At 32.2% G+C, this 13351-nt stretch overlaps 1 protein-coding gene across 1 annotated transcript; it reads left to right on the top strand.

The window, feature by feature from the left end:
* The first annotated feature begins 4081 nt into the window (after positions 1-4081).
* Positions 4082-7085, top strand: LOC112502463 (branched-chain-amino-acid aminotransferase 2, chloroplastic-like). The gene is made up of 10 exons (XM_025106372.1): positions 4082-4160; positions 4874-4938; positions 5047-5218; positions 5319-5495; positions 5692-5823; positions 5908-6006; positions 6081-6197; positions 6287-6382; positions 6587-6699; positions 6792-7085. The coding sequence occupies exons 1-10, from the start codon at positions 4122-4124 to the stop codon at positions 6904-6906; spliced, it is 1125 nt and encodes a 374-aa protein (XP_024962140.1). The 5' UTR covers positions 4082-4121; the 3' UTR covers positions 6907-7085.
* Positions 7086-13351: the final 6266 nt, after the last annotated feature.

The raw sequence follows: 13351 nt of genomic DNA, 5'->3' as shown, positions 1-13351 counted from the left end.
GCTAAGGTGTTATTTGACTCGGGTGCAAACTTTTTGTTTGTATCACCATTGTTTTCTCAAACTGCATGTCTGAATTCTGTGCTACTTGATGATAAATTAGTAGTTGATACTACTAATTGTCAGGAGACTGTTACTAGTGTGTTCAATAACTGTATTATTGTTATTGAGGACTGTGAATTTCCGATCCGGTTATTTCCCATGCCAATGAAAGAATTTGACGTAGTAGTGGGTATGGACTGGTTGACAAAGTATCAGGCTAGTATTGTTTGTAATCAGAAAATAATCAGGATTATTCTGCCAGATCAGAGAACAGTTGTTATTTATTGTGATCGTCAGAATCATCATACCAGTATTTTGTCAGTTATGAAAGCCCGGAAAAGTATTCGAATGAAGTGCCAAGGATGTTTAGCATATGTAATTGATCTGCGGAAAGAAAAGGGAAAAGAAGAATTAATTCCAATTGTTAGTGAATATCCAGAAGTCTTTCCAGAAGACTTATCTGGATTACCACCAGATAGAGTCATTGAATTCCGAATCGATCTTGTACCAGGAGCTGCACCGATAGCAAAGGCACCATACCATTTAGCTCCATCTGAATTGAAAGAATTGGTGGCAAAGTTGAAAGATTTAACTAATAAGGGATTTATTAGGCCTAGCACTTCGCCCTGGGGTGCTCCGGTCTTATTTGTTAAGAAAAAGGATGGGTCTATGCGAATGTGTATAGACTATCGTGAATTAAATAAGTTGACAATTAAATACAAATATCCTTTACCAAGGATTGATGACTTGTTTGATCAATTGGTGGGAGAAAGTTATTTCTCCAAAATCGATTTGAGGTCAGGATATCATCAGCTTAAAGTCAGGGAAGAAGATGTTAACATAACAGCATTCAGGACAAGGTACAGGCATCACGAATTCTTAGTTATGCCATTCGGCTTAACTAATGCACCTGCAGCTTTTATGGATTTGATGAATAGGGTATGTAAGGAATATCTTGATAAATTTGTTATTGTATTTATCGATGATATTTTTATATACTCTAAAACCGAAGAAGAACATGCGAAACATCTTCGTTTGATACTGGAAATATTGAAGAAAGAAAAGTTGTATGCCAAATTGTCCAAGTGTGARTTCTGGTTAAGARAAGTTCAATTTTTGGGTCATGTTATCTCAGAAGCCGGGGTACAAGTAGATCCAGTAAAAATAGAAGCAGTTGAAAAATGGGAAGCTCCAAAGACTCCATCTAAAGTTCGTAGCTTTTTGGGTTTGGCAGGTTACTACCGGAAGTTTATTCAAGACTTTTCTAAAATAGCCGTGCCATTAACCAAATTGACTCGAAAGAATGTTAAGTTTCAGTGGAAAAAAGAACAACAAGAAGCTTTCCAACTATTAAAGGATCACCTCTGTAGTGCGCCGGTATTAACTCTACCAGATGGATCCAAAGACTTTGTGGTATACATCAATGCTTCAAAGTTAGGATTAGGATGCGTTCTGATGCAAAGAGGAAAAGTGATTTCTTATGCGTCAAGACAATTGAAAGATCATGAGAAACAGTATCCGACTCATGATATGGAATTAGCCGCGGTAGTATTCGTTCTAAAAATCTGGAGGCATTATCTTTTGGGAACAAAGTGTCAAATTTACACAGATCACAAGAGTCTACAACATTTATTCAGCCAGAAAGATTTAAATATGTGACAGCGTCGGTGGATTGAACTTGTTAATGATTATGACTGTGAAATCCTATACCAACCAGAAAAAGCCAACGTGGTAGCTGACGCAATATTTATTAACATGTTATTGTGTCAGAGCGTCAGACAGTGGTCAAGTTAGCCATCAATTAGACATAAGTAATCCATTCATATATATCAATGAACACTAATGATAAATTTTAATTAGTTATCGATTTAATTAAATTTTAAAGTTAATCCGTCAATATTTAATCAAATTATTTTTTACTTTTTAATTTGAAAAATCACCAACAAAATATATTTTATTTTTAATTAAAATCAATTTAATCAATACTCTTTTTTAAATGTAAATATTTTTTTGTAAATGTAAGTAATTTTTTTAGTATATTTGTTTATTTTTATAGATCTAAGTTCTCTTTTGGTTCAAAAAATGTGTAAGGACCTAATTGTTCAAAATATAAAAATGTATTGGTTTTTTTTCAGATTTTTTTCATTATTTTACCATATTAACCAGTTATATAGGTCATAAGAATGTATCTAACAGGTTTTAGAAAGTCCAACAAGTTATTTAACATGTTTTAAAATATCCAAACACTTAATCATTTCAACCATTAAAAACAATTGGATTTTTCGATTCATGAAAATAATTATTAGTTTTAAATAATAGAAATGTGAGGTACGGGTGGCATCGTCATCCTGTGTCTCTTCAGATGTGGATTGACACCTCAATTATCTGCATTGACATCTCAATTCTCATCATCCCCTCCAATTATTTATTTAATTAGTCCCAATCCATCCATCCATCCTCCTTGAATAATAATAATAATAATTATTACTATTATCTATATTGTATTATAAAAAATTTAACAAAAACTCTTAAAAATCATTATTATTTATTGATGCATATTACTTGAAATTCAAGATTACAAGTAAATTGTGTATAAGTACAACTTATTAAAGCTTCATGTAACTAACTGTAGATAAACATAATTAAATAAAAAATAAACATCTCATTTTAAATATAAAAAATCTAAAATATAATTAGGATAGTCATTAACCTCTAAAAAAATACTTAATTATCATCTTTATAAAAAAAAAATATATTATTAAACCAAAAATAAATAAATAAATAAACAAAAAGGGGAGAAATTTTAAATAGTTTAATATCAATATTTTTTTTCAATTTTTTTTATCATATCCTCATATTTATATTTTATTTTTTAAAAATAAAAACATTACACTTTCTTAAAACCACATAAAACCATATTATAACATCGATTGAGACAAAGAAAAAACGAAACATTAAAATCAAAATATATCTCACTACATTGTGCGAGTACCCTTCTAACATTAGTTAAACATGCCTTTAACAATAAAAGATGAAATAACAAAGATAGACTTATCAAAATTACCATTTTGCCTCTTTCATGGTTTTTTATATAAAAATATGAATGTATCTTCGTTTGATGTTGTTTATATAAAAATATATATAGTATGGTAGATAAGTCCATTGGTGGCATTGATCCTCGATGCCTCTTTCTTAAATCTGCCATTCAATATCATGTGAGCTTGTAGAAAATTATTTAGATTTAGATTTAGAATTTGAATTGAAACTTAAAAAGTATTGTACGGATATTTTTGTTTTGTTTGATTTAAATGGGTGGGCACATTTCGAGTTAAATTAGGTAAGGTATAACGATACATTTGTCCTTGTTAAATCATATACAAAATGCATGATTTGACACAAAGTAACCTATTAGCGTATTTGTTGATTTTAAAACCCATTTACTACAATTACATTTTCTTTAATAAAATATTAGATTTGAAAGCATGTTCAAAGATGACACGACTCTTTTTTCCTCCACAAATCATTTACATAATTGAAAATATAAAATACAACCATCATTTATCTATCTATTTTATTTATACTAGATTATAACACAATTTTTTAAAATTAGATTAAGTTTTAACATCCTAAATTCAACAATAACTAATATAAAAGATAACCTTAATTATTATTATTATTATTATTATCTTTATCTAAAATAAACTTTATCTTTTATTTTTAAATTTACAACATTTTAATTCTATTATTTTCCCCATAAATTTAACTATTAATTATTTTTGACAACCTGGTTTTATTGTATTGCATGATAATCATGTGATATTTATTATTAATATTTTAATTAAAGATAAAATATATTTTTTAAATTATAAATAGATGGATGAAAGACTAAATATATAAAAGAAATAAAAAAAAAAAAAATGAAATAGAGTTCCTTCCATCTTCATGATGCGTCCTTCCTTTAGATCCTCTATAAATATCTAACATATCTTCAACCCCACCCTCCCCATCCTCATCCCCATCCCCATCCCCATCCTCTCCCAAATTTCTCCAACCTTAATTTTAATTTCCGGTTCCCGGTTCGGATGTCAAACATGATTTGTGCATCGTTTACATTATCAAAGGTCTCGTCTTTTTCCATCTTTCTTTGTTCTGTTTCTTTTCCCCAATCATTGATGCTTAATGTCGATTTTGTGAAGTCTCGTGTATGTTTTGCATGAAAACTTGCGATAGGATTCATGTTTATGGGACTTAACAGAAGCCAAACATTAGTTTGAAAGAAAAAAAAAACAGTTTTGTTTTGTTTGAATTCCCGAGTCATGCAACACCACGTGTCGTTGCTTCATCGGGATTCTAAAATTATGTTTCAATATGTATATCATCATGACGTAAAGGATAAGACCAATAAACCATAGAAATTATGGTTGAGAGCTTTGAACATATCTAAAACCAAGATGATTGGAGTCCAGATCTTTGGATGGATGTTTTTTAATCATAATTTTCCCAATTTTTGCTTCTTTTTTCTTACTGAAATTGATGGTGAATCGTAAAGTTCTAGACCGTGTATGTGTTTTAATAAAGACAAATAAACTAGTGTGGGAAATAATAATTTAAAGGGGAACAACAAGTCAAAGAGAGCAGCTAGTAATAAAGTGTGTTTGCAATTGGAGATTTTAGAGAGATGGAGGGTATGGATGCAATTTATGAGAGCTGCGGAGCCGTTGTATTTAATTTTCATTTAGAACCCTTGTACTTTTTAAGTATGACACTTGTACCCAAAGAATAATGTTTATTTGCATCTAAATCCTGAATCAGAATTCATCTTGTTTTAATGAAGGTTGGTGCAAGACGCTTGACCATACAGGCAGCTTCTGCGCTTCGAGCAACTGAACCGGTTTTTAGGTATTCTATTAATTTCTTTTTAAATCAAAATATAATCAATAATTATTAGAGATAATTCTAAAACATTATTTGATTTTTTTTTTCTTTTGTTTTATTTTTGGTTGGTAGAGACGAGGAATATGCAGATATTGATTGGAATAATCTGGGATTTGGTCTCACACGAACCGATTACATGTACGTAGCTAAATGCACGGAGAACAAGGAATTTCAGCAAGGTGAATTAAGTGATTATGGCAATGTTGAATTAAGCCCGGCTGCCGGAGTTCTAAACTACGGCCAGGTAGATTATAAATATAATTATAATTATAATTATAATTATGAATTAAACTTGTTTCTAGTCTGTCTAATGAAGTTTTAATAGTGAAGAAATAATCGTGTAGGGACTTTTCGAGGGTACAAAAGCTTTTAGGGGAGACGATGGTCGGGTTTTTCTGTTTCGTCCGGATCAGAATGGTATTCGTATGCAAATCGGAGCCGAGAGAATGTGTATGCGATCCCCTTCTGTACAACAATTTGTAGATGCAGTCAAACAAACGTCTCTTGCAAACAGACGTTGGGTATTTTCTCATTCTCAATTTCATTCTGCACTCGTAATGTAACAAAATATTAAAGATGAAACACATAAAACCAAACATATTTCCTTTTGATCACACATAAAAAAAATCGATTTTTTCTGTCTCTCCATTGGTTTATTATGAAAAAAAACGAAACTTGGTTTAATTTTATTAGCTTATTGGGATTTTCTTTTTCCAGATTCCACCTCCAGGAAAAGGGTCACTTTACATAAGGCCTTTGCTCATAGGAAGTGGGCCTATATTGGGCTTATCTCCTGCTCCTGAATACACTTTCTTAGTATATGCTTCCCCTGTTGGCAACTATTTTAAGGTTTCATTCCACTTCATTTAATTTTATATTTTGTAAATGGCATTGAAGTTTATATCTATACGGTTTGGGTGTACAAACGTACAGAATGGCATGGCACCACTGAACCTATACGTTGACAATGAGTTTCATCGTGCAACTCGTGGGGGGGCAGGAGGTGTCAAAAGCATTACAAATTATGCTCCGGTAAGAAGGTTGGAACTTGGGTTATATTATGAAATTAAGAAATACTGAAAGATAGAAGATACTTGTGAGGTTAGGTACTGAAAGCGGTGTTGAGAGCAAAGGAACAAGGGTTCTCGGATGTCGTGTATCTTGATTCGGTCCATAAGAAATACATCGAGGAGGCCAGTTCTTGTAACATTTTCCTTGTCAAGGTATTCCCTTTGAAATGAAAGCGTCATTAGCTAGTTATATGCATGTTAGTTGGCTGGCTGGCTGGCTTATATTTGCATGTGGTTTCCAGGGGAATGTTATTTCAACTCCTGCAACAATTGGTACTATCCTTGAAGGAATCACAAGGAGGAGCATCATCGATATCGCAAGTGATTTAGGATACCAGGTAAAACCATTCAAAGCTATTGCTTTCATTTACATTAATTTTAATCTATAACTAAAGTTTATCTTTTTTTAAAAGACATTTGACATTAATCTAAAAATTGTGTCCATGAATTTATACAGGGTTAATTTTGTTAGTGTTTCATCATACTCCGCCCATGATGATATATCCTTTATGATTTCTCTGAAACAGTTTCAACTGTTGTAGGTTGAGGAACGTTGTATCGCAATAGATGAATTGATGGAAGCTGATGAAGTTTTTACTACTGGAACAGCTGTTAGTGTCGCTTCTGTCGGCAGCATAACATACAAGGGTCAAAGGTAATAATGATCCGCTCTTGATTTATTCTTATCAAATTGATAATACCATCCAAGCTTATAAATGGTGGTTGTGTTTTGTTTTTTGTTGGCAGAGTTGAGTATAAAATAGGTGACGAGATGGTGAGCCAAATATTACACAAAACGTTAGTAGGGATTCAAGTTGGAAGGATTGAAGACAAACACAATTGGGTTGTTGAGATTGACTGACAATTATATTACATGATACATATTACTTTTATTTTATTTTATTTTATTTTATTTTATGTAGAATGATATAATAAGGGTTGGTGAGAAATATAGAATGAAAAAGGGTATAATATGTACCAAGGATAAGAGCCCTTGTAAAAGGAAATATATCCACTTTCTAATATACTAACAATTTTCTTAAAAGTAGGGGTGTAAAAAAATCCAACTCGCTAACCCAACCAAGAATTAACAGGTTGGGTTGAGATTCTTAACCCATTTAAATAAATTGGTCAATCCGTCTAACCCATTTAAATAAACGGGTTGGATTAGGTTGAATTTTTCGATCTGTTTTCAATCCGTTTACAACCTGTTTTCAACTCATTTAAATAAACGGATTGGATTGGGTTGAATTTTTCGACCTGTTTTCAATCCGTTTACAATCTGTTTCCAACCCATTTAAAATATATATAATTTTATTTCATTTTTAATATTATATCTAGTATTCTAATTTTTAATTTTGCTATATTTTTAATTAAAAATCCTACCGTCGTGAGATGAAAATCTAAATTCCAATCCCCTCCATTACTCTTAATCATCATGAAACCCTAAGAAAACCTTTTAGTCTATTACTCCATTATCGTCTCCTAAGTCCAATCCAACTCTTGAAGTCTGTTGTCCGCCTCTCGCCCTCTCGATCTCGGCTCTCTCCGTGCAATGTTTTTCTTCCTTTCGGCTCTCTCTCCGTCAAACATTTGTCTAATTGTCTCCCTCTCGATTTTCTCTTCGTCCAAACGTCCAACATTAGTGACTCAACAGGCTCTCCGAGTCTCCGTCTAACATCTATCTCCCGTCTCCAGCCTCTCGTCGAACACACACTCAAATCTCAATAGTAAGTTTTCTATTTTCTGTTTTAACACTCAATTCTTATGCATTTATAAGTAATATTAATATTAAACACACATTCAAATCTAAAAGTTTAGTCAACAATACTTTTTCAGTGATATGGTTAATATTAATAATGTTTCTTTTTCTCGTCCAAGTTCTAGTCTATTTTCCACTATTCCAATAGTAGGTTCATTATAATGTTTGTTTTTTTATATGGTTCTTTTAGTAACCTCTAACCAATACTATTTCAATGATCATTGATTAATACTATTTCGTTTTGCGAAACAAATAGAGGATCAAGAGGAAAGTAATACCGAGAGTAAGGGGCTGTTTACCAAATCTTACTGGGTAAGTGCTGTCCGGGTAAGAGTGCTGACCCGGGTAAGTGCTATCCCGGTAAGTGCTGTCCCGGTTAAGAATGTTTACCAAATGTTTTTGGTAAGTGCTTACCAAAAATATAATGACCATTATAACCCTATTTGTAATTATATATTGAATAATATATGATTATTTTTGTTATTAATAGTTTAATGGAAGAAAAAAAATAAAATGTATATTTTAAATAAATGTTTACCAATAAAAATAATACCATTTTACTTCGTTTCATATGTTAACTGTCAAAAGACAACAAAATATAATTTTAACTTTTTACCACTAGCAATGAAATATATCATATGGGTTTTATAGTGGAGTGTAGGTTCCATAGGTTTAGGGTTAGAGTTAGGTGTCATGATATATTGATGCCACCTACTTTGGCTAGGTACAAGTTTTTAGACCCCTAATGTCCCATCTCTCTTTACCTGCAGCCCATTGCCTACACCTCCTTCTTTTCCCTAGTATTGTCTTATTAAAATTTTAAATCAGTCGTTTCTTGGTGTCACAGTATTATACAGACCCTACCCTCTCCCCACCCCCACTACTTCTTCTTCTATACCCATTTCCAGTAAAATCTCTCCATAAAAAATGTCCCTTTCTGATTCATTAATGAAAACCTTGTCCAGATGAACATGAATCGGCAACCGACGTCTTACTTCATAATCGTGAAGTGATCACCACCAACTAACAAAGTTCGACGAAAACACCTCAATAGTTGGTCAATCGTTATCGTCATGGCAGATCACCATCATCATCATATCGTTTTTCCCCACACTTTTCTCGTATTTTGCCATCTACAACATCAACTGTATATGGGAATCAGACTGTGGTTCCCAAATCGATTACCAGGGATGAAAGGCGAGCGACTATGAGGGGAGGTGAGGAGCGTCGAGAGTCGGGAGCGACAGGCTGGAGGAAGGAACGATGGGGAGAGAGGAGGAGCGACTGGAATGGAACGATGGGGGAGACAAGAATGAGATGAAAACCTAATTGTGTGAAAGGGGCAAGCATGGAAAAATGAAATCTGACTCGGGTAAGCAACATTTTCGTGCGGTCTCGGTCAGCATTCGGTCAGCATCTCGGTCAGCTTCCGGTCAGAGTGGTAATTCGGTAAACAAACTGACTGCTGACCGGTCAGCGCCTAGTAAACAGCCCCTAAACTTGGGGTTGGTGAAAGTGGAAGTCGAGTTACTTAGAATTTAAAGTTTTCCAATTTATTTTGAACAATATATTTGTTATGTTTGTGTTTTATTCAAACATTGAACAATTTGTTTGTATTTGTGGTTGTGTTGTGTTTTATTCAAAAAATAAAAATAAATAGTCTAGTCCCCTTTTTTTATTTAAAATTTTGAAATTAAATGGGTCAATCCAGGTTCAACCCATTTATTTAATAGGTTGGGTTAAGAAAATCGTAAACATGTCAACCCGTTGTCAACCCATTTAGGTAACAGGTTGGGTTGGATTGAGATTTTCAATCTATTTAATAAATGGGTTGAACTCGAACTCAACCCAACCTGACCCATTACCACCCCTACTTAAAAGAATTAACTTTTAATTTCAAAATATATTTATACATAGTTGTCTCTAAGAAGTTATATAAAAATCATGGACAATAGATACATACACATGATAAGGGAAATTGACACACACATACACATATTAAGCTTATGTAGGTGTCATCACTAACCATGTATTTGGTAGGGATAACTATAACACCCTCAAATTTAACTTGTTGAGTTTGCACCTGAGTTCTTTGTTGATCCAAGTTTCTAGCTACAATATAGGGATAACTATTTCATTCAAAACTGAATCTTATGCTTATGGATTCATTGTATTATAACCTAAATTAAATGACCCAAATGAATGACCACACACTCGAAGCATGTAATAACTCAAATAAATATGTCATAACTGTATATAACTACAGAGCTCAACATAAGCAAATTAAACTGGACAAATGTCCCAAAGACTCATCTGAGTCAAAACCGATCCAAAAGCTCCACAACCCAATTGACTATTCAATAAAAGTCATCAAAAGCGATAAAAACATATTTTGCCATGTTTATGCAAACACAAAAACTCATTATTGGTTGGAACAAACCATTTTTCAATTTAAATCATGCCATTTATATATCCAAAATGTCCCATCATACTAATATGCACTTTCCAAACCAAATAAACAACAATGCATTATCACTAAATAATCTGCATTTGTAGGATAAATCATTAAAATAACCCACACTTATGATTTATTTATCAAAATGTCCAAAACCCACTAAATACGGGTATTTCTTGAGATTTATAAGATGAAGTATACCAAGTAAGTAAAACTTCACCAAATAACTCACACATTTGATAAATTCCAAGTAAGACACATTAATACTTCAAAATGGACGTTTTTGACATTTCACAAAACAACTTGAACTCATATTTGTAGATTAAGTTAAATCTAGGTTCCAAACTCATCTCTAACTTCCAAAAGTGAAGACTTTAGATCCACAAGCAAGGAGCTCTACTCATCTTCTTAAAGCAAGATCCAAGTCTAGGAAGATACCAAAAGCAACTACAAAGTCAAATCCATAACCAACCCAAGCGAACTCAAAATACCCAAAAATGCTTACCCCATCCAAAACTTGGGATCCACAACTATGATTCTTCAATCTCCGTGTCCTTCCTTTCGTTGGCCCAGAAGCCTTTAAAACTCGACCCCGTTAGTGCCAAAATCGACCCATATGAGAAGGAAGTGGAAGAGAGGATAAGAAATAGCCAAACCCTAGCCAAAATGGTTTTAAATCGTATCAGGTGGGTGCCGCGACCTAGCCTGCCACTTAGGTTGTTTATAAAAAAACACTTACCTGAATTTCATTTTTTTTGCAAAATAGGAGATAAACAAAAATATCATGCAACTTATCTCGAAAAGGTCGCAGGGACCCTTTTTCAGCCCGAAATCTCTCATTTCCGTCTGATTCAATCCTCAGTTGTTCTAAAACTATCATTTTTATATATAAAATATTCATTCCAATATCGTTTCGTATGTCAAATGGTCACAAGAGACCCAAACGGAAACCCAAAATCATGGGTATTACAATAACACAAGGTGAAGAATATAAATGAAGATTGTTAATCATGTCTAGTTCAATGAAAAATATAATGTCGATAAGCTTAAAAGATGTTTTACAGAATCATTTATTATAATAAATCATTTTTCTAATATTTGATTATAACTCATTGTTTTGATTTTTTATGATCAAAATAATTAGACCTATGAGAAGAAAATAAAAAGATAGGTTACAGAAAACCTAAGTTTTATAAAATAAATATAGAAATTATGATATTTTGGGGAACACCTCTAAGTTTGTACATTTTACGATGTCTTTGGTTAAATGATTTTATACGAGTGTTTACTCACTAACATGATTTTTTAAGTTTTGTTTTAACTTCTTGCTGAAATTACAAAGATTGCCATAATGATATCACGATGATGCAGTGGCGGACATAGCTAAGTCACAGGGGGCACATGCCCCCAACAAACCACCAAGAAACCTACAAGAAAGAACATGATTTATAGTTTTAAATATATTTTTAACCTAAAATTACAAATACGCCCCCAACAATTAAAAGACAAATCCCCAAATCTAATTCCTACCATTTCATTTACAACTTCCATTTTATTTCATTTGGAGTTACCAATTTAAGAATCAATTAAACTCTAATGTCACTAATTTCTAAGTCTTAACTCACTGAAAGTCATTTTATTTGTCTTGTTTTATTTGCTATAATTTTAATAATTTGATCCATCACTATTTTTTTTGTTTTTTTTTCCAACTTTCTTTTTGCATTTTATTTTTTTAGATTTATAATTATTGTTATTTGTTGATTATTAATTTTCTATTTCTTGATATTTGATTTAGGGTTCTCGAGTTTGTTATTTTGATATAGGGTTCACTACTAGTTTATTTTTTATTTATAGCATATTGGTCTTTTGCTCTCTAATTTTTTCTGATTGAATCTAATTTCTTGCCCTTCGATTTCTTGCTATTGACTATTAATCTGTACTATGTCCATTTGTTTTAAGTTGAACCGAAATAAAAATATATGCATAATGTCTGTGTGTATCCGAAATAGTAAAAATTAATCAAAAAACGGAAAAAGTTATATTTAGTTGATTAAACTGAACAGTTTAAGTCGACAACCGAATAACCCAAAATTGTCTTGGTTTGGATGAGTTATTTGGTTTCAGAATTTTTTTCACACCCCCAACTCCCTAAGTTTGCCCCCTAATAATAAAATTTTCTGGATCCGCCACTACGATGATGGCTAATTTTTTTGGGATGCAACATAATCATGTCCTCTGGATACAAATCTATTTGTTTACTATCACTATAAGATGCATAATCTTGAAAAGTTGTACATAGGAACCAAATGGGACTATAAACCTGCAAACTACTTTAGATAAAGAAAAACTAAATAGAAAACTACTATAGATAAAATTTTCAAAATAGAATTGTGTTTACATATATCATTTACATGGATGCAGCTGGGAAATCATTGAAAATAGTGCATATTTGTTGCACTCTTGGTTTCATGATACCAGGAAGGCCTACTACATCATTTTATTCATTCAATTAAACATGTCCTTTGTGTACGTATCTATTTGTTTAATAACACTACAAGATGCATAATCTTGTAAAGTTGCACATAACATAACCAAATGGGACTCTACAACTTTTAATACTAAAAAACTAAATAGCAAACTACTATAGAGAAAGAGAAGTTAAATAGCAAACTACTATAGACAAAAATTTCAATACAACTGTGTTTGTGTTGGTCCCTTGAGGGTCTACAAGAATAGTAAAACAGTTTGTAGAAGGGGGGGTGAATACAAATACAATATCTTCAAATTTAAAATATATATTGATAAAGAAGATCAATACAGATTTTACAAAATTGTTTACGGAAAGATAAGGTGATAAAAATCTATCTAAACAATCTTTAGTTACACACTAAGTCTTAGCAAATACGAGAAAAGAAACGCTGAAGAGAAGATTCTTTACTTAAGCTAGAAAGTGTTTGAAGTAAGAATTAGGGTTAGAGAGTGAGTTGTGCGCACTCAGCATGGAGAAGAAACACTTCTATTTATAGCCAGTGCATTAAATGAACATTTAATGCAATATGGTAGGGTTAGAGTGCGTGTCAAGCCTTAAGA

This window comes from Cynara cardunculus, unplaced genomic scaffold (genome assembly GCF_001531365.2).
Source record: "Cynara cardunculus var. scolymus isolate 2C unplaced genomic scaffold, CcrdV1 Un_Scaffold_1469, whole genome shotgun sequence".
NCBI classification, from domain to species: Eukaryota; Viridiplantae; Streptophyta; class Magnoliopsida; order Asterales; family Asteraceae; genus Cynara; species Cynara cardunculus.
The sequence above is the reverse complement of the archived record's forward strand: the minus strand, read 5'-3'. Positions and strand labels throughout refer to the sequence as shown.